The sequence below is a fragment of the Ailuropoda melanoleuca genome, chromosome 17, assembly GCF_002007445.2.
Source record: "Ailuropoda melanoleuca isolate Jingjing chromosome 17, ASM200744v2, whole genome shotgun sequence".
Lineage (NCBI taxonomy): Eukaryota > Metazoa > Chordata > Mammalia > Carnivora > Ursidae > Ailuropoda > Ailuropoda melanoleuca.
This window is the reverse complement of record NC_048234.1, coordinates 11,998,236-12,018,634: the sequence shown is the minus strand read 5'-3', so window position 1 is coordinate 12,018,634 and position 20,399 is coordinate 11,998,236. Positions and strand designations below refer to the sequence as shown.

Here is a 20,399-nt window from a genome sequence, read left to right as displayed (position 1 = left end):
CTTCTGTGTTGTGCCCCCAGATCTGCAGGGCAGCCAGGGGGCGGGAAGGCCAGTTAGCAACAGATGCTCACGAACCACCATGCGGCCAACCCCAGCCTGGGATCCTCAGTGTTCAGGAAGAGGAAAGAGGCTTCTACTTACTTCATCTGTCTCGGGGCAAAGTGTGGCTACAAGGGCTCCTGCATGCGGGGAAGGTTGAGGAGCTCCTGTCACATGTGTTCATGACATAATGGTGAGGGAGTGAAGCGACATACAACATTGTACACACAATAGGATCTCAATTCCATTTGAAATGAAAACAAACACAGAAAAAAAGTCTGTAAGGAAATGCATCAGAATGTCGACGATGGCTTTGTGGGGGCTGGAATCAAAGAAAATGAGTGTTTTCTTCTTTATACTTTCTTTTTCTTTTGATGGGCATGTGATCTGTAATCGGCATTTTATAATCAAGAAAAAAAAATAAAAGGCCATGAAGGAAAATGAAAGAGAGCGCCTGGTACTAGCTTCTGACCGGTCCCAGGAAGCATGAGGCTGAGGGAGAGCCTACAGGGACTCAGTGCCTTCCCGCAACAGTCCCCCAGGGCCCCGCTCCTGCCTCACTGCTGGGTCCCCAGGTCCAGAGCTTCCACAAGATGAGCCCCCCACCCCCACGCCCCGCTCACCTGCAGCAATTCCAGATCGGACGAATCCTCCTGCCCGGGGACCATTTCTGTTAGCATCTCCGACATGACTTTGGTGTTTCCTCGAACAACGTCCAGTTCACTCCGAAGCCTGGCAATCTGTTAGGCCGGGGGAGGGGCGGTGGGAGTGGGAAGGAAAGCAGGAAGCAGAGGTCAGTCAAGCTGTACCTGTCTGGTGATAGTCCCCTTCACTGTGACATCTAGGTCACACCTCTGAATGTGCTCGGCGTTTGAAGGCTTCTTGTCACACTCTGATCTGTGTGTGAGGGTGAGGGAGAGAAGAGACTGGGGCGGCGAGGCCACCCCACAAGAGCCCTGCTTACCGAGAGTTTGTCATGGGTGACCCTGCCGGGAAAGAGCACTGGGTCCGGCGTGGACGGAGCTGGTGTGTGGCTTGGCCCTCCCACCACAGAAACCTGAGTGGGGAGCTTATCGCTCAGGCCTCCGTCCCTACTCTCAAGGGGAAGTGGTGGAGCGTGTGATCTCCAAGGGCCCTCATTGTTATAGACTCTGGCCCCAGGGTTTTACAGTGGAAGCACTTTGGTGCTCCAGGGGCTGGCTGGCCAGCATGAGCCGCACTTTTCTGGTGTGGCGAGGAGAGGGACCAAGAGAAGACTCTGGGGGAGGCCCCCTCCCGTCCTAGCCCCCTACCTGCCCATCCAACAAAGCTCCCCAAAGCCTGGGCCATCTTTCCTGCAGTAGAGACACCATAAGGGACAGACCTGAACCTATCTGAGCCTCCGTCTCCTCACTTATGGAGAGGGGAAAACGCTGCCTACGCCTCCGGGCTGTAAGGAATGACTGAAATGAAGATCCCGCACAGTGTGGGTACCCATGTGCCCAGTACCCATCCGATCCCTTTCCTACTACAATATCCAGAGCGCTGGATTTTGCTACGGCTCTCAACTGCACTTTGCCCTAGCTCCAATAACACCTTCTGTCCTCCCCGCAGCCTTTACTGACTCTCCCCTGCCCCCCTCCCTAAGGCAGAACCAGCCAGCTCACCTCCCATTCCAGGACCAGCCCTGTCTCCCCCCCAATCTCCTGGGGGCAGGGACTCTGCTGAGTGGAGATCGGTACTCTCAGCACAGGGAAGGGGACAGGGGGCCTCAATTAATGTGTACTGGATGGTCAGATGGACACACGGTCAATGAAGACACAGGGCTAGGTCCCCAGTGGTTCTTCTCCCCTCTGGTTCTGCCTGGTGGGTGAATTCTTCCTGAGTCTTAGCCAGAAGAGGTTTCTGGCCCTGGAAGCTCAGGAATGCAAGACACCAAATGGGCTCAGAAGCCCTTGGGGCCCCTCTAGGCCAGGCTGGGTTCCTGCTGCCTCTGCTTCCGTTTTCCTCCAGAGGCAGGACCCACGCCTTATCACCCATTCTAAACCCTCCTCCAGACTGTTCTGGCTTCAGTGGGAGGGCTCTTCCTGAGCTCCCACGCAACTGATAAGCAGTTAGTGGAAGGTCTCAGTGGGACCGTCCAAATCCAAACATGTCAGACCCCCCTTTGAGCAGAAAGGGGCCCAATTCTGCTGCTGGAGCAGAGTCCAAAGCCGCTGGAGACCTTCTTCCCCGGGGCTTCTCTTCTGGGGACAGGTCCTGGCCATTGTGAGTCATGAGAAAGGGCAGAATGGAGTGAATGAAGCCCACAGTTATCATACAGCCCACCTTTCTGCTGTGGGTTTCACTTCCTCTCCTTAGCCATGCACACAGCACTGGAGTGATGGCCACGAGGCCTCTCCAGCTGCCTGTCAAGTCCACGACGGCTCCATGAGTGGGAGGGACGGACTACCGCCCTGTTCTACTGACTCGACTGGGTTAAACAACCTGACTGGAGCCTCACAGGGAATAGCGGAGTGGGGACTCAAGCCCAGGCCTGTCCGACCTCCAGCTCACCGCCTCAGGACCAGCAGAGAACGGAAACGTGAGCAGCCCTGGCACCACGCTTCGGTTAACCACACCTCATCGCTTGACCCCTCTGTTTAAATGAGTTTCCATAATAACGACGTTGTCACAAATATTAAATAAGGATTTAAAAAATATAAACACTGGGACACTTCTTTTTTTTTTTCCTTCCCCAAGTCTAATCAATTCTCAAATTTTAACTAACGGACATTCTAGAGATTCATCTAAATACTAGTCTCTGCGACTCGTCTAAAAAAATCCACTTTGGGATTAAAATGGCATTGGCCTCTCAGGAAATAACTCAGGGAAGGTGGGCAGTGTTTGGAATAAAGGCAGGAAGGGTGCTTCCTAAAGGGCTTCCCTCATCCTGGCCTCGCCTCCACGGCACCTTGCTGATCGCGTCCCCGGCCTCTGATGGCTGACGCCTCTTACAAGACCAATCCCAGCCTCTCTGCGCGACTCACAAGGCTGTTCACAACACAAGTCCGTTGCTGTGCTTTGGCCCCCCTGCCTCTTGGATTCTGCACCTGCACTGACCCTCCAACCCTTCTACCTGCTGCTCCCTTGAACGCCCCGCTCCTCACGGCCCCACACCGTGTCAGATGAGGCCCCCTCCAGCTTCGAGAGCCTTGGCAGCGCCAGCTCCCGGGGCGACCCTCCAGGCAGCACTCAAATCTGGGCTCAACTCCTGGTTCCTTTTCCCGCAGCCACGCCGCGACACTGTCTGCCACACTGTCTTTGCCCCTGTCTCCCCACTACACGGTGAGCCCTCGGGAGAGGGCCTGGGCCCTTCCATCTGCGGGCTGCCAACACCTAGCCCAGAGCCTGGTCAGGGAAGGCCTCCGCACGTGTCCCAAAAGGGTGAACGAGGACGGTCGGCCGCCTTGCCTATGGCCCAGAAGTCTGCGAGTACCTGTTCTGAATTGGCCGTGATGGGGCCAGTCACACTCAGAGCCGGGGCCTGCGGAGCGGAGTAGGGAGCAGGAGGAGGCGAGGAATAGGAGCTGGCACTCGTCCTCTGCTGCGACTGGGACCTGGGCATGGTTGCGGCTGGATCCACTTCGGGGACGCTCTGGCATGGCAACAACAAAGTCCTCTGTTCACTTGGGCTGCCTGCGCGGCTGGGCCTGGCACCTACCCCACCCGGGGGCAGCCCTTCCCGCCACAGCAGCCGGCAGGCAGGTGGGGGGCCCAGCTCTACTGCTGATTTGTGAGGCTCGAGGAATCTCTCTGCCCTCTCTGCACCCAGTCTCTCCATCCATGAAGCGGGCTATCAACGGCTCCTCCCTCTACTTACCTGGCAGACAACCAAAGCCGCTCAGAAAGGGAGCACCGAGGGTGCTCTGTGAGAGCTCTGGTCAGGCTTCCCGTTACTAGGACCACCTCAGAATCTGAGTGGAGGGGGCCTGCGGCGAAGTTTTGCCAATCATGAATCCCTATTTGGTACCAGAAGGTTATGTTTTGGCCTTTGTGAGGAGACTAACGTAAATAGTAATTATGCAATTTACCGAATGTTCTTTGTAATTACAGGCACAACAACACTGTTCTGTGTCATTATTAGAAAAATAAAACAGGTTACATTTATTCCACAAAGCATTGTAAGTGGTTTGGAGGGATCATAATGAGAATAATGCTTTGCAAAGTATAATTCCTTATGCTTTCCCTTGGAGCATCTCAGATAGCCTCTTGAACGTTAACCGTGATCCACACAAGAGACCTGTACAGACGCTCTGGACTCCTCGCCCCCATTTCAGAGATGAGCAGATGGGGCCGGCAAGGCAGAGTGTGCTGGGACAGGGAGCCTCTCCCAGATCCTGGAGCTTCCTGGCTCTCCCCCAGGGCCAGAGGCTGATTCCAAGCCAGTAGAGGTACCAGCTTCCTGGGATGAACGGCATCCCTTCGGAAGCACAGAGGTGCCCCACGTTGTAAGAGTTTCCATGGCAGGCCCCTAAATGGACCTTCCCTGGGCTTTGAGTCCCAAGGCTGGCGGCATTCAAGGATGTCTGGGTGGATGCTGAACACTCGTAGCTCAAAATAAAATCTAGAGCTACTTGACCTCTAAGTCAAAAAAACCAAAAGCTGCCCTTTGCCCCATGTTCAATGACATCACCAGCTCCCCTACACTGCCAACACGGAGGTGCCTCAGTGCTCTCCAAGGGAGATGCCGACGTCCCCACACCAGATTCCTGGGGTCTCTGAAAAGTAGTTGCCAGTGGCCCTCACGGATGGACGGCTCCACCCAAGCAGCCATTTCCTGGAAAATGTCAGCACTGATCCCTCTTTTATATCCTTCCACAATCAGATGAAAACGAGGAGGGGGGAATCACTGCTGCCACTTAATCACCAGTCAACCAGCTGTCTCACTCCTGCATTCCCCTTGTTATTAAAAAGAAATGCCCTCAAGCTTTAAGAAAGCGTGATGACAAGCTGAATAATTCAAAGGGAGCAGCAGAAGGGTGGTGGCAGTGGCTTGCCCGTTCTGCAATAGGTCTTACTAAAAAATGCCAGCTGGAAGCTTACCCGCTGTGGTGTGTGTATGGGAGACAGAGCGTCCAAGTCTGCCATGGGGAACTCGACCCCTTTCCTCTTCAATTCCTCGTATATGTGCACAACACCGGTGAGGTCAGGGCTGCTTCGAAAGGCATCAGCCCACGCCTGGGAGGAAAGAGAGGGCCCGTTAGGAAGCACTTCTCACCAACGGCGGCCCAGGTGCTCTCTCAGGGGCCCATGCTCTCCAGCCAAACCCACTCTGTTCCTGTCCCAACCCCCACCCCCAATGCTGCCACAATGCGATGAGCAAAATGTGGGTTTTTAATGGCGCTGTTGAGCGTGAACAAAAACACAAAACTTAATTTAGCAGGTAGTAGCTCCTTGGAGAAGATATGGAGAAATAACACCTAAGCGCAGTGGCGCATCCTAAAATGCAGGCATTTCCCTAATCGCCAGGAAATCGATTCCTGGTGCTGCTCAGCCGAAGGGCGTGAAGACGCAGCCCTGCTGCCGTGTCCGCAGGACGCCGTGGGGACCGCAGCGCCGCGGCTCGGCTCTGCAGAGCTCTCCGGGGCGGAGGCGGGAGCCGTAGGCAAACTGAGCAGAAAGGAAAGGTAGAATGGATGTGTGATGGGAAATAAAGGCTAACGTGGGGTTTCCCCAGTGGATCGGAGCGCACAAAGGCAGAGACCGCCTGGGCCAGCCGGAGAGATGACATGAGGCCCAGGGGTGGGAGAGCCCGAACCGTCCACAGTGTCATTGCACACCTGTCCACATGGCAAAAGCCACTGCAAAGCATGGCCGCTGGAGTCCCTTCGATGAAAATACCATGCAGAGAGAAAAAGAACACATATTTCAATAGACCGTCACTCTTCACTGATTCGTGAAACCCAAAAAAAATTTTTTAATATTTTGTTCTTTGGAAGTGACAGTCTATTGAAAGAAAGAAAGATCTCCAAAGGGCTCCCCCCAAATGAAGCTCAGCTCTTTAGAACCATCCTGTCCTGTCCCCAACCACATACATACCCATAGGTGGCGGCACAGCGTCTCGCGCCCACGGGTCTGTCGTCAATTCTGCTGCTGTCACAAGCCTTTAAGTGCCTCCCTGGCTCTAGCAATGCATTCCAACCAATCCTGGGGCAGCCACGGAAACTCTATCTCTAACCAGCAGACCCATTTGAAGTTAAAAGGTCAGTTTCCAAAAAGCCTCATTCATTCCGACTGGTGCGTCTCACCACAAACATTACTGTCAGCCCGGCTTCCTTGATCCACTTATTTGATCTGCACTCGGGGATTTAATGCCCGCCGGAGGACGGCCCCTCTCGGCCAACAATTCCTTCTGGAGGCTGAATAGGGCCCAAGGTGCCTGCCGAGGCCTGTCTGGAGCGCCAGCTGGAGAGCAGCAGCACCGAGGCCTGCCCCCGCCAGGGAGTGCCCCAGAGCCCCGTTCTCCACCAGCTGCTTTGGCTGCCACCACCGGCTTCAAAATCCAGCTGAGTCCCGGGAGGCTAGCTTCAAAATGCAGCTAGCATGTTCGCTCAGGGTCTAAGACCAGCTTTACAGCCTGCTGTGGGCGGCTGGGGAGAAAAAAGCACAACAGTTCTTCCTGGTCCCGCTTCCTGCCTCTATTTCTATGGGAGGACAAACAACTCCAGGGAACCACTTTGCATTTATCTTGCTCTCCATCTCAGCCAGATCGGAGATAGGAAGAATGGAAATTAAAGAACCATCACTGTGCTCTCCAGGCAGTGGATACTTCTCAGGGCACCTGCCCTGACAGTGAGCCAACAGGCCCCTCCCTTCTCCGGTACTCTATCTTCTGTGGCACCAGGAGGTAAATACACATCCCAAGTTGGGCCAGTCAGCTTCCCCTCCACCCAGGAGCTTGGCCCTGAGCTTGGGGAGAGCTGGGCTGCTTTCCTTGGGCAGATGACACTGTCCTCTATAGACGCGGGCCCTGGGAGGCAGCCACGTGCCCACTCGGGGCCAGGGAGCAGAGACAGCCTATGTGTTGGAGGGTGCAGCCAAGAAAGGATTTGGAGGGTTTTCCTGATCCCTTCTTGGCCCTTCCCCAGGTCCAGTCACACCCAGGGTTCTGGGAGGCCCTGCCTGGTCATGACAAACTGTCCTCTTTGCCTAGGCAGACTGGAAGTGGCATTTGTTACCTGCAACCAAGCAGTCTTGGCTAATCTACTCCCTTCCCGCCTGCTATTACTTCAACCCCTGTAGGGGACCCCTGTGTAGTTTGGGGTGAGCTGGGTGCTAACAGAGCATATGTTCATGGCAACTTTCTCTACTGAACAAGATTCTGATGCCAACGGGGAGCAGGGCGGGGGGCACCTTTAAAGGAACAGTCATTAGTGGAAATGCAGAATTGGGATACATCCAGAGACACCAGGCCTCTGGTATCTTCCTGGCACAATGCCCAAATACCTGCGCTCCTGTCTTCTTCCCCACTCAGTCGTACCTGTGCAGGTACACATCGAGTCTCACCCTTGCACAGAGAAGGCAACCAGTCATCATTTATCAAGTTAGACTGTCTTCAGATCTCACGGTTACTAAGCATCCTTATTGTCCTACTGGGGAGAACACGGGAAGATGGCCAGTTAGGCTGTCCACGGACTGAGGTGACCCTGACAAAGCAAGCAGGAGCCCCTCTGGATGGCTGACCCAGCTGAGATTTGAGAATCTGCTCTAGGGGAGAGGTGGCAAAGCTCAGGAAGTCTGGTTCACTCTGGGTCCCCAACCTAAAGCCAGGGAGCCACAGGGGTGGCACCGACAGGCTGCCCTATACGAAAGCTAAGTGGTTTCCTGGCCTATGTCTACGGTGTTAAGGGCTGAAAGACCCAGAGGAAGGTTGAATAGGGAGAGAAAAAAAAAGAATTTCACGCTTTTATTCCCTTTGCTCCTTGGGATTGTACACCAAACGCCAGACTGAGGCGTTATACTAACACAAACTCCAATGTACTTGTTTCTATTTCCCTCAAGTTTTGACAAAGTTTTAAATCATCCAATTTCAGATCAATGAATGATTGCTGATTTAGATTATGGGCTCTGTTCTTTGGCTTTTGCCATGTTCTGCTCCTGTCCCTGGACCGGACTGCCTAGCCCCAGTGACAGGGTCTCCAGAGAGCTGCCAGTGGCCAAACGTCTTCGACACCTTCCAAGAACACAACACCTCTAGCTCCTCCCGCCCCCACCCCACCCCCACCAGCTCACTTTCTTCAGTGGAAAGGAAAACCTTCAGTGGAAAGAGGGTATTTTTAGATTCGATTGCTAATAGGCAGGGGGTGGGGAGGCACGGTAAGAGCGGGTAGGGAGAGGGGGGAGGGGGGAGGCAGGAGAGGCCTGACCATCATAAGCTTACCCTACCAGGATGGTATCATTTCTGTTCCTGAAAGCAACTGCAAGGGAAAGGCTGAGGGATGGCATAGAATACAAGTGTCCTTCTTGTCTTCTGAAGAAACAGAAAGGCATGCAGCCAAAGGCCAGCCAGGGACCAGGTGAGAAACAGAGTGGGGCCTGAGAGTGGCAGGCTGTTCAAAGGCTGAAAGCGAGAAAGTCAGCAAGCTGCTCACCACGCTGCCCTGCTCTCAACGTCTCTCCTCTCTTGCTGCCAGGGAGACCAGCTCCCCTCCTGAAGGGCAAACTCCTGCGGCGGGGAAGCCCACTGGGCCCTCACACCTGAGTCAGGTAACCGCTTCCAAGTGTTCTGCCTTACGGCTTACGCGCTGGGCTTGGGCTGGGGGAGAGAGAGGGCAATCTGAAGGGCAGGGCCTCAGGTGCACCCAAGCCTGAGGGGTGTCTCCTTTGGGGGGCCTGGGGGAGATGGGGTGGCTACAGATGGCTAGAGGACAGCCAGAGGACACAGATGCCTCGATGAGAGGAGGGATGGAATATTGGAACAAGGGATAGGCAACCACTGATTCTCTTCAAATATCCCCCTAGAGGGGCGCCTGGGTAGCTGAGTCGTTAAGCGTCTGCCTTCGGCTCAGGTCATGATCCCAGGGTCCTAGGATGGAGCCCTACATGGGGCTCCCTGATCAGCTGGAAGCCTGCTTCTCCCTCTCCCACTCCCCTGCCTGTGTTCCCTCTCTTGCTGTCTCTGTCAAATAAATAAATAAAATCTTAAAAAAAAAAAGAAAAAATCCCCCTAGAGCGTTGCTGATGGCAAATGTGTGCTGGTGGAAATGGCCCCAGTGTGGCCAATCTCGGGCTGACAATGCCTGTGATCAGCATCCCAGGAAAGGAATCAGAAGGCATGGTGGGCTGGAAGCCAGTAGAACATGTGAGGACAAGTGCCCATTTCCCTATGGACACAGGGAGACTGTCAGAGAAGCGGGTTGGAGGGGTGCCTGGGTGGCTCAGTCGCTTAAGCATCTGCCCTCGGTTCAGGTCATGATCCCAGGGTCCTGGGATGAAGCCTTGCATTGCGCTCCCTTAGCGGGGAGTCTGCTTCCCCCTCTCCCTCTGCCTGGGGCTCCCCCTGCTCTCTCTGTCAAATAAATAAAGAAAATCTTAAAAAAAAAGAATAGAAAAGCTGGTTTGGAGACAGGCCCCTTCCCTGCTCCCACCATAGGGGAGCAACCGGAGGGACAATGGGCTCAGGCTGATGCCTGGTCATCAAAGCCACAGGTCCCACCTCCATCAGGAGCTCCAACCAGGCCTCCTGGCCCGGGTGGGGGTAGGGGTGGGGAGCCCTTCTCCGTCTAACCCCCTGGCCCTAAAAGCTTTTCAGGCATCAATACGTTCAGAGTTTAGGGCTGCCTCTCGACTATTCCAAAGCCAGCTCAAGCCCTCCCTGGGTAGGCCCTGGCCCTCTATCATCTGCAAGCCTCTGTCTCTCCATAAAATCACCAGCTCCCCAGGGGCAGGGCTGGGGCTGGCCCGCTTCCACTTCCTGGCAGCTGGGCTCCAAGGAGCACCAAGAAACGTCTGGAAGGCGAAGATGGTGAGGAAGAAGCTGTCAGGACTCTGGCACCCACACACTTGACCGAACCTCTTTTCGGTCTCGCTGTGTTTCTGTGATGGCCTGCTGCCTCCTCCCAGGCTGGCAAGAAGGTCGGGGACCTGTCGCCCCCGCCCCCACAATTGTCATGGCTGGAGCAGCACTCGCCCTTGGGGGGGGGGGGAAAGCATCAGACTCTCAGGGAGGACTGCCCAGTCCTCACACGTATATTCAACAGGCAAATAAAGTCATCTTGCTTCTCCAAGGAGTTAAGAACGGGCTGACCGTGCAGTACGTGCACACACTCATCAGACGGGCTTTAGAGAGGACGTGTCAGTGCAAACGTTGCGCAGCTAAAGGTCGCGGTGCTGGTGGGAAGGAGAGCAAGGCCTGCTGGTCTAAGTACTGAACTGGAGCACGGGGCTCTTTGGGTGCGGGTCATATTCTGCCTCACAACACAGGGCCTGGTGACCCCGGTATATTCAGTTTGTTAGAACGAATCCAGCTGTATGTCCGAGTTTGATGTGTGATCCCCTATACGTATAGAGAATTCAGGAAAAGGAAAGAAAAGGCTGAAGATCCCGTTTGTTCTTCTGTGCACCCCATTCAAGAAGCCAAGCCAACCGCCACCTCTGAATGCTATCTGCTTTTTTCTGTTGGGTGGCCAGGACTGAAGACAAAAAGTTCCTCATGAAACTTCTAAACCTGGAGAGGAAGAACCCTTCCCAGGCAGGTAAGCAAGCCCACTGGGGAGTATCCTTATACAAAGCCCTTGGCGGTTTCCCAGCTCGACCATCCAGGGCATCCTGGTCAACAAGGAGCCCGAGAAGCCCTCAGGGGCCCATCCGGCTCCTGCCCCTGTGGGTGGGCGTGCATGCTGCCGCTGAGCCACCAGGGGGCGTCCTCACAACACGGGCGCTGTGCCCCGGCGGACTGATCCCAGACTCCAGACTGGGAGTAAGGAGGCAGGGACACAGGCCCCCATTTAACAGATAAGGAGGCAAAAGCCCAGAGAGGTTCAAATACCTGCTGAGGTTACACAGCTGCGAGAAGCAGTGCTAAGAGCAGGCGGTGACCCTGATGGGAAAGCTGGGCCGGCACCCCTGGGGACAGCCACAGCCACAGCCAGTGCACGAGGCTCCCTGTGCCCTGCCCCGCAGCCAAGAGGGGCTACGCAGATCACAAGCCTGGCTCGGGGTGGCCAACCACCCACCGGGCCTGGCCACCGGAAGTGCTCCTTCCAGGTCTGACTCCAGAGAGACCTTGCCTGTGGCCACCGTGGGCCTGCACAAGGCTGCGGTGCCCCCTCTGTTGTGAGCAAAAAGCCACGATTTACTGGCCTGACAACCAATACTGGGAGTGTCGAAGCAGGGGGAGTGTACTGGGAAAGTCCCAGAATGAGGGAGTCGAGGGCAGAAGTGGGGGTGGGGAGAGTAGAGGGTGAAGTGGTTTGCACCTGTGTGTGTGTGTGTGTGTGTGCGCGCACGTGTGCATGTGTGAAAGAGGGAGGGAGGGAGGGAAGGAGAGACACAGAGACACACCAGGTGGGCAGACTGAAGGGATAGGGACCACCTAAGAAAACACAGGAGGCGGCTCTGCTGTCACCCACACTCCTCCCCTTCCTTAGAACTTCAGCAAACCACAGTCCCCCATTCGTTAAGAAAAACAACTTACTGAACACCTACTCTCCACAATCAACTGCTCTAGACGCTGGGGACATCATGTCCCTGGACTCTTGGAGAACTCAGAGCGAGACAGAAGAGAGAAAAGTTAGCCCACAAGTAGAGAAGACCAGAGAAGAGGGTGATAGGAGAGGGGGCATGCTGTCAACCTAGGGGTGGGCAGGCCTCTGGGGGCTGTCTGCAGGATGGAGAGGATTTGAAGGCACAGGACGCAGGAGAGAACCTCAGCCGAGGTCCCACTTTCCTCTCCAGGGTCCTCTGCCGCCACCACCTCGAATGCCCCCTACACCCACCGCTGATCACAGTACCTCCTGCCCAGCCCACTCCCCTCGGCTCCTGAAGACAACAGCACTAATGCGTTTGCTGACGAACGTGCCTTCTGCCCTGTCACCAGGGGACTCGGTCTAAAATCCAGATCCATCTGTGCACACCCAGCTCAGAAATGTGCAGCGGTTCCCCACTGCCCACAGGACAGAGCATCAACTGTCAGCGTGCCTGGCCCACAAGCCCCTGACCATCCATCCTTCTGGACTCATCTCCTGGCCCCAGACGTTCTTCATCACACTCTATGCTCCCTGTGATGGCTTTAAAGCGTCCTCTTCTCTTTAAGACGAGCAGCTTCATTCCCCGGCTCTGGAGGCTGGACCTGGTGACTCCCTTCTAACAAATGGAATTGACAGAAAAGACGGTGCGTGACTTCTGAGAGTCCGTCCCAAGAGGCTCGGCAGCTTCTTTCCCGCGCTCTCTTGGACCCCTTGCTCTAGGGACAACCCGCTGCCATGTTATGAAGACACTCAGGAGTCCGCACAGCAAGAAACTCAGGCCTCCTACCAACAGCCAGTGAGGAGCTGGGGCCCCCTGCCAATAGCCCTGTGGTGAGCCATCCTGGACGTGGCTCCTCCAGCTCATCGAGCCCACAGATGAGGCAATTCTGGCTGACGTCTTGACCACAACGTCCCGAGAGCTCCTGAGGCCAGAATCACTCATCTAAGCCGCTCCTGAATTCCTGACCCACAGAAACAATGAGGTAATAAACAGTTGCTGCGTTAAACCCCTAAGTTTTGGGGTAATTTGTTACAGAGCCCGTAATAATGAACACATCACACATGCGTCAACTGCTCTTTGATGCACATGCTACTCCCAAGGCCACTTCTCACACTCTGACCTTTCCACCAAGCTCCCCACGTCCTTCAGGGTCCAAAAGAAATGTCATCTCCTCAGTGAATCACTCTTTAACACCGTCTCCCCCGATCCCACCCTGCCTGCCGCAGAGCTGGCCCCGACCCAGTGCCTCGCCGGCCCTGTACATGGCTCTAGTGTGGCCCTTCCTGCTCCATGTCATCCCCGATGGCTCAGAGGCCCATCAGGGCCCCCCACCTGCCCCTGGGGGCAACAGAGAGCCAAGCACCCAGAAAACCAGTAAAGGCTCTGTCAACTGGCTCGAGAGCCACCTCTCAGGGTTTTATTCCAGTGCGATGAGTGTAGAAACAAACATTTTGCAACACATATTTAAACCCAGGAGGGTCTCCATTCTTTCCTCCGAATGATGGGAAAGCATGAGGACCCCCTGCTCAGGGGCCCCACCTCACTCGGTCCCAACAAACTGGACAAAGGGAGCTCGCCTACCTGGATCAGAGCGAGCACCTTGTCCTGCACAATGGTGGGAGGGTTGTTCTTGGGAGAGATGATTTTGACCAGGACGCTGTCGATGAAATCCCGGTTGGCCACGAGAATGTGGAAGCGGTGGCCACAGTTCTTCACACACGTCTCCAGCACCTGAGGAGGGAGGAGAGGAAACCGTGGCAGCTGAGTTTCCACCCCAACCCTGCCCTTTGCTTCTCCTACACCGTCCCACCATCTCCTCCAGAGCCACATGGGGATGGCACTGCATCCCTCCACTCTAATTCAGGCGTCTCTGGCTGACTGAAGTCGCCTGTCCCTGCACAATCATCAGGCAATTCGTTGGTAATTGAGGCTCCAGTTTTGTATGAGAAGGATGCTGGTGTTTTAATGAGATCAAAATGACTGAGCGGGCCCTGAAAATTAGCATTTTTAACTCCTCTCTCCGGGCTTCTGGGTGTGAGACATTAGCCAATGGGACTCAGGCTCTGTCACAGAGAGGGCTGCTGTGACAGCCTGAATTGCCACGTGAATTATTGGCCCTTGGATGTGAGGAAGCAAGCAAACACACACACACACTCACTCAGCCTCACACACACACCCACACACGCACACGCCCCACAGAACCCTGCCTCCACAACTAAAATCGGCAATGACTAAGGACTTTCTACTCCCAGTAAATGGTTTGTGGGCCTCAGCTGCCAGTCAGCTTCAAGGTCCATGTTCACTCCAAACCCTGCTCGCTCTTCCCCTGTCTGGAAAAATGAGGTACACAGGCCTTAGCCACGCAGAAGCACAGCGCATGTGGGTTCTGGCCGGATGGCCAGCGTGGGCTTGAATCTCAGCTCTGCCACCTCCTCCCTAATCGGCCCAGGACAAGCCTGTCTGAGCCTCAGCTTCCTCATCTGTAAGGTGGACACACAAGTACCCCTTTGCAGGACCATAGTTAAGGATGAGAGAGTATGTTTGAACCATCTAGCACAGTGCCCTGCATGGGGGGGGCAGTAAATGAGGACTGTGATATCATGATTACCATTCAGGAGGCTGCTGTACACACGTGAGGAAAGGGAAAACTTCCCAGTCCCCACAGGACAGGGGAGAAGCCCCCTGGAATTCAGGGGTACCCACTGAAGGGTCTCTCCAACCCTGAACACAGCTTTCTGAACTTCTCAGCTCTCTGTAAAACAGCCCATACAATCACCTGGCCCTTTCCATACCAGCACCCCCCTGTGCCCCGGTCAACTAGTGGGAAATGCCTCCTTAGAATGTGCCCGGCAACAGGGGACATTTCTGGCTGCCTGGGTACCTAAACAGAACTGACCACTGGTTACCTTACACAGCCATTCCACAGGGCTGGGATCATACCATGAGGCATTACCTTGACCAAGCATGGCCATTAGGAAGGCCCGCACCCTTCACACTAACGGAGAGCGGACTACCAGCTGGGCACTATGTGGGAGCCTTCACGTTATATACCATTTCATTCCAATCTCATAATGAATTAATTCTCTTTCAGTGGATCAGCCTTCCCCAGAGCCCTTGTCTCCTCACCCACAATTAGACCACAGGGCCACCCCGCCCCCCAACAGCTCTCTTCCAAGATCAGCTGGGAGTCCCTCAGATGACAGGCAATGGGTGCCAGATTTCCTGTTCCTTCTTCTGGTCCTGGAAATCGCCCGGTAAGGTGGGTATTATCCCATTTTTGAGATGCTGAAGCTGAGGCCTGGAGATGCTGGTGACTTCACCGAGGAGGCCAGAGCTGGCATGTGCCCTCAGCCTGGCAGCCACACAGCCAGTCAAAACGGTGCCTTTCCCCACCGCCTGCCGGCACTGTGGGAGGCTCCGGGTTCTGCTCGGTTTGCCCAGAGACTCCCAAAGCTCAGCATCCTCAGGTCACCAAAGTTTTCCTCAGCCAAGGGGGCATCCTCATTCTTAGCCCCTGCATGTGCCTGATTCCGGAAGGCCACAAGGGAACCAGCATTCACCTTCACAGTGACCATGGGGGCTGCAGAGAGGAACCAGAGGGGTTCTTCCTGCCCTCTGGGAACTCACAGTTTCCCTTCTTTCTAGAATCCTCTGAAACCCTCTCCTCACTTTGCCTATGCAGGCATTGGGCTGCTGGGGCCAAGGCAGGAAGAATGGCTTATTTTATGAAGAGCAGGTGGAGAAGAGAAGGGCAGGAGGCTGGCAAGAAAGCAGCTGTGGTGGGAAAGAACATGGGATAAAGGGGAGCAGGAAGGCCCACATGGCAGGGCAGCCGAGGCTCTGCCACCAAGCTCAGGGCAACAGTGGGCCAGGACGCCCGTCTCACCTTTGAGGAGCACATCCTTACGTCTTCCAGGACAGCAGACTTTAAAGTCAGTGTGGCCTAGGCTGGCCCACGGGGCTCAGATACAGGTTTGGAAATGCCGTGGACAGAGGTGATGTGTGCTCCAGAGCAGCCCTGAAGCCTAGCAGAGCAGGAGATGCAGGAGGCTCTCCCTGGCTGGCAAAGGCCACTCAGCCACTTCAGGGACTCTGCCAAAAAATGCCCTTGGTAAAGGGTCCTTGTGGGTTGTAGAGCATGAAACACACAGCAGCCATTTTCCAGCAGCCAAAGCCCACGGAGTGACAACAGGTGCCTCTAAGCAATCAGAAACGGCATTTCAAGTTCATATGCTGAGGCCCAAGCAGAGAGCCTCTCCGGGTCTCTAACAAACTCCTGTTTGGAATAAAAATTAGTATCTTTGTCAAAGGCCCATAAGGAGCAGGAGGACTGAGAGCAACTAATACAGTAAAGGAAGACAAAGACAGAGAAGCCATAAGAGTAGACATGAGATCACACAACATGCACCAGGCTGGAGCCTTCGGTGTAGGCACAAGGGATCTGCACATGTCAGAAGGCTCCCAAAGGCATCTCTGGATTTGTAGCGAAGACCTGACTACATCAACAAATAAGCAAGCAAAAAACACAAAACTTAGGAATAAATTTAACCAAGGAGGTGAAAGATGTGTACCCTGAATTTAAGACCCTGATGAGAGAAATTAAAGAAGCCACAAATAAATGGAAAGATATCCCATGTTCATGGATTGGGGAAGCACTAATATTATTAAAATGTCCATACTACCTAAAACCATCTATAGATTTCACAGAAATAGGAGAAACAATCCTAAAATTCATACGGAACCATAAAAAAACCTGAATAGCCAGAGCAATCTATCTTGAGAAAGAATAGTAAAGGTGGAGACCTCATACTTCCTGATTTCAAACTATAGTACAGAGCTATAATAATCAACACAGTATGGTACTGGCATAAAAAAAGGACAATGGAACAGAACTGAGGGCCCAGAAATACACCCATACATACATACACGGTCAACTAATATTTATTAAGAGAGGTATGACAACGGTTCAATGGAGAAAGGAAGTCTCCTTGATAAACAGTGTTGGGGCAACTGGATAACCACATGCAGAAGAATGAAACTGCACCCCTATCTTACACCATTCACAAAAACTAACTTGAAATGGACTAATGACTTAAATGTAGGACCCAAAACTGTAAAACTACCAAAAGATAACACAGGAAAAAAGTTCCTTGACATTGGTCTTGGCAAAGATTTTTTGGATGCGACACCAAAAGCAAAGGCAACAAAAACAAAAATAAATAAGCAGGACTATGTCAAACTAAAAAGCTTTTGCACAGCAGAAGAAACAATCAGCAAACTAAAAAGACACTCTACAGAAAGGGAAAAAACATTTGCAAACCATCTATCCAATAAGGGGTTAATCTCAAAAATACATAAGGAAGTTAACTCAAGAGCAAAAAGCCCCCCAAAAAACAAAAAACCAAAACCAATCCAATTAAAAGTAGCCAAAGGTAGGGCGCCTGGCTGGCTCAGTCAGAGCATGACTCTTGATCTCGGAGTCGTGAGTTCAAGCCCCATACTGAGTGTAGAGATTACTAAAAATAAATAAATAAACTTTAAAAAAATGGGCAGAGGACTTTAAATAGACATGAGTTCAAGGAACATGCACAAATGGCCAATAGGCACGCGAAAAGATGCCCAACATCACTAATCATCAGGGAAACGCAAATCAAAACCACAATAAGAGATCACTTCACACTTGTTAGAATGGCTATTATCAAAAAGACAAGAGAGAAGTGTTGGCAAGGATGCAGAGAAAAGGGAATCCTTGTGCACTGTTGGTGGGAATGTAAATTGGTGCAGCCACTATGGAAAACAGTATGGAGGTTCCTAAAAAAAAAATAAAAAACAGAGCTACCTCATGATCCAGCAATCCCACTTCTGAGTATATATTTAAAAGAAATAAAAACGGTATCAAAGAGATATCTGTACCCCCATGTTCACTGCAGCATTATTCACAATAGCCAAGACATGGAAATAGTCGAAGTATCCACTGATGGATGAATGTATAAAGACAATGTGATATGTGTGTGATATTTCTTTATCCATGTATGTATACACACACACACACACACACACACACACCCCACACTGGAATACTATTCATCCGTAAAAAGGAAGTAAATCTTGCCTTTTGCGACAACACGGATGGACCTTGAGGTCATTACGCTAAGTGAAATGAGTCAAATACAGGAAAACAAATACCCAATTTTCTCACTTACATCCGGAATCTAAAAAAGCCGAACTCATAGCAACAGAGTAGAATGGTAGCTGTGGGGCAGGGGAAATGGGGAGATGTTGGTCAAAGGGTACAAATTCCCAGCTGTAAGACGAGCAAGCTCTGGAGAGCTAATGTATAGCATGATGACCGTAATTAACAATACGGTAGTATATACTTGACAGGTAAGAAATTAGATTTTGTTTTTAAAGACTTATTTATTTGAGAGAGAGAGAGAGCAAGTGTGTATGCGCAGGAATCTACAAGCTGGAGGAGAGGCAGAGGGAGAGGGAAAGAATCCTCAAGCAGAATCCCCTCTGAGCAGGAAGCCCAAAACAGGCTTGATCCCAGGACCCTGCGATCATGACCTGAGCAGAAATCAAGAGCTGGACACTCAACCAACTGAGCCACCCAGGCGCCCCAAGAAATTAGATCTGAAATATCCCCTCCCTCCCCAACAAAGGTAATTATGTGAGGGGACAGAGGTGTTTACTAACCTTATGGTGGTAATCATTTTGCAATATACCTGTGTATCAAATCATCACAGTGTATACTTTAAACTTACATATGTTGTATGTCAATATCTCAATAAAGGTGGGAGAGTAATAATAATAATAATAATAAACCTAACCTTAAGGAAAGGTTCAATAATGTTCACCACGTTCTTCCAGAAGGAAGTAAAGGTAGAGACCACTTTAGAAAGATTTCCATCCTTGGGGACCTGGGTGGCTCAAGTCCATTGAATGTCTGACTCTTGGGTTTTGGTTCAGGTTGTGATCTCAGGGTCCTGAGATCGAGCCCCACGTTGGGCTCCGTGCTCAGTGTGGAATCTCCTTGAGATTCTCTGCCTCTCCCTCTGCCCCTCCCCCACTCCGTGTGCACTCATGTGCCCTCTTTCTCTAAAATAAATAAATAAAATCTTAAAAAAAAGAAAAAAAAGACAGACTTCCATCCAACCAATACGGTGACCATGACGTTGGGCGTGTAAAGGGGTATGTTTTAGACACCAGGAAACTGCCCCAACATCTTCGAGTTCATTCCCTGGTGATTTTAGCTACTCTGAAAACAATTCATTTTGGGCATCACTCTGGGTTTAGTGAATGCCATGGCTCAAATTCTGAGAAAAAAACCCAAAAGCTTTCAAAGTCACTATTTCTCAGCTGGTCTTTTTCGTCTTTATTCTTCAAACCCCAATTCCCTGGCAGAGAACACTCTCCTAATAAGTCTTCGGTTTTCACTTGGGTGAAAAATCCAAACAGTTTCTCTTGCTTTAAAAGGAAAGGTGTTATAGCTGTTTTGGATAAACAACAAACTATTCAAACCTGCAGGGAAGCCCACGTGCTGACCTGTTAGAGCTTTCATTATAAAAACTCCCCGTGGCCCAGATTTTGCCACATCTGAGTAACTGTTAGCTTTCCTGACAGAAATAACAGCCGAAGTTGTCCCTTTGAGTTTCATGACATTTCAATAAAGGGCAAAAATCTGGTCCGTTTCTCCCTGAAAGGAGTCACCAGGCTGACTTTCTCCAGACCCTCTGCACCAATGACCAGTTTTTACCCCATAATCCACAGCTGGGCACTCACTAGCCCGAAGTCTGGGCAAACCCCCAGACCTCTCTCCACATTGAGGGAACAACGACATCTGCTTGGGAAGGTTACTGTAGCAATCTCTTTTAACACCTGAAAAGCTCAGCACAGTCCCAGGAAGGTTCTGGGTGGAAGGCAGCAGGTCTATAATGAGGGACCTGACCCCTAGATAGGGTAGCTAGCGTGGCTGTGTCACAGCAGGCTGGTGGCTGGAAGGACGTCCACAGCCAGGCCTTCGGCTTCTCTGCGCTGGGGTTCTGTACTAGTCAGGGCTGTGCACGCCTGATCCTCTGCTCACATGTACCAGCTCGCAGCTCATGCCCCACTTTGGGGGGAAGGCAGGAAAACTCAAGGGCACTATGGGAAGGCTCTGCTACCCCGGTGGCACTCACACCAAGCCATCCGCAGGCCATGGCTGCCAGAGGCTGTGCTGAGTGGACAGAGGGAAGGCCCTGGGAGCGGGGCACGGCCGTGAACGTGGATGTCCCCAGAAGCTTTGCCACCCCCATGAGGGCAGCACTCACTGTCAATGCCAGCATGACCTCTCTGTAGTTCCGGTTCCCGTTGAGCCGCTTCTTCAAGGCTCGAATGGCGTCCTTTGGCCTGAAGAGAAGGACATGTTAAAATCCTTGCAAGTTCCACTCGGGGCGCTACCCTAGAGAGTTACTCCTGTTTGTGTGAACCAGAATATACACAAGGCTGTCTGTTACACACAAAGTATTAGATGGCATGTCTATACACATAAAAAGCAAACGAAATTTCCATCATTGTGAAACAGGTTAACTTTTAAAAAAATTTTTTTAAGTTTTATTTATTTTTTGTAATCTCTACGCCCAATGTGGGGCTCGAACTCATGACCCTGAGAT

General features: G+C 52.5%; 1 protein-coding gene across 10 annotated transcripts in view; it reads right to left on the bottom strand.

Moving 5' to 3' along the window:
• Positions 1-20,399, bottom strand: part of TOM1L2 (target of myb1 like 2 membrane trafficking protein) — a 114,666-nt gene that overhangs the window by 31,622 nt on the left and 62,645 nt on the right. For 9 of the 10 annotated variants that reach the window (XR_004621770.1, XM_011229756.3, XM_034647168.1 and 6 more), the window contains 5 exons: positions 20,058-20,136; positions 13,330-13,479; positions 5,104-5,238; positions 3,497-3,655; positions 663-779 (listed from right to left, as the gene is read on the bottom strand). Coding sequence is in view for 9 of the 10 variants with exons in the window: in XM_011229756.3 (XP_011228058.1) it covers positions 663-779; positions 3,497-3,655; positions 5,104-5,238; positions 13,330-13,479; positions 20,058-20,136 (640 nt within the window). In the remaining variant the exon portion in view is untranslated. The remainder of the gene's footprint in view (positions 1-662; positions 780-3,496; positions 3,656-5,103; positions 5,239-13,329; positions 13,480-20,057; positions 20,137-20,399) is intronic. The other variant, XM_019803679.2, reaches the window with a different exon arrangement.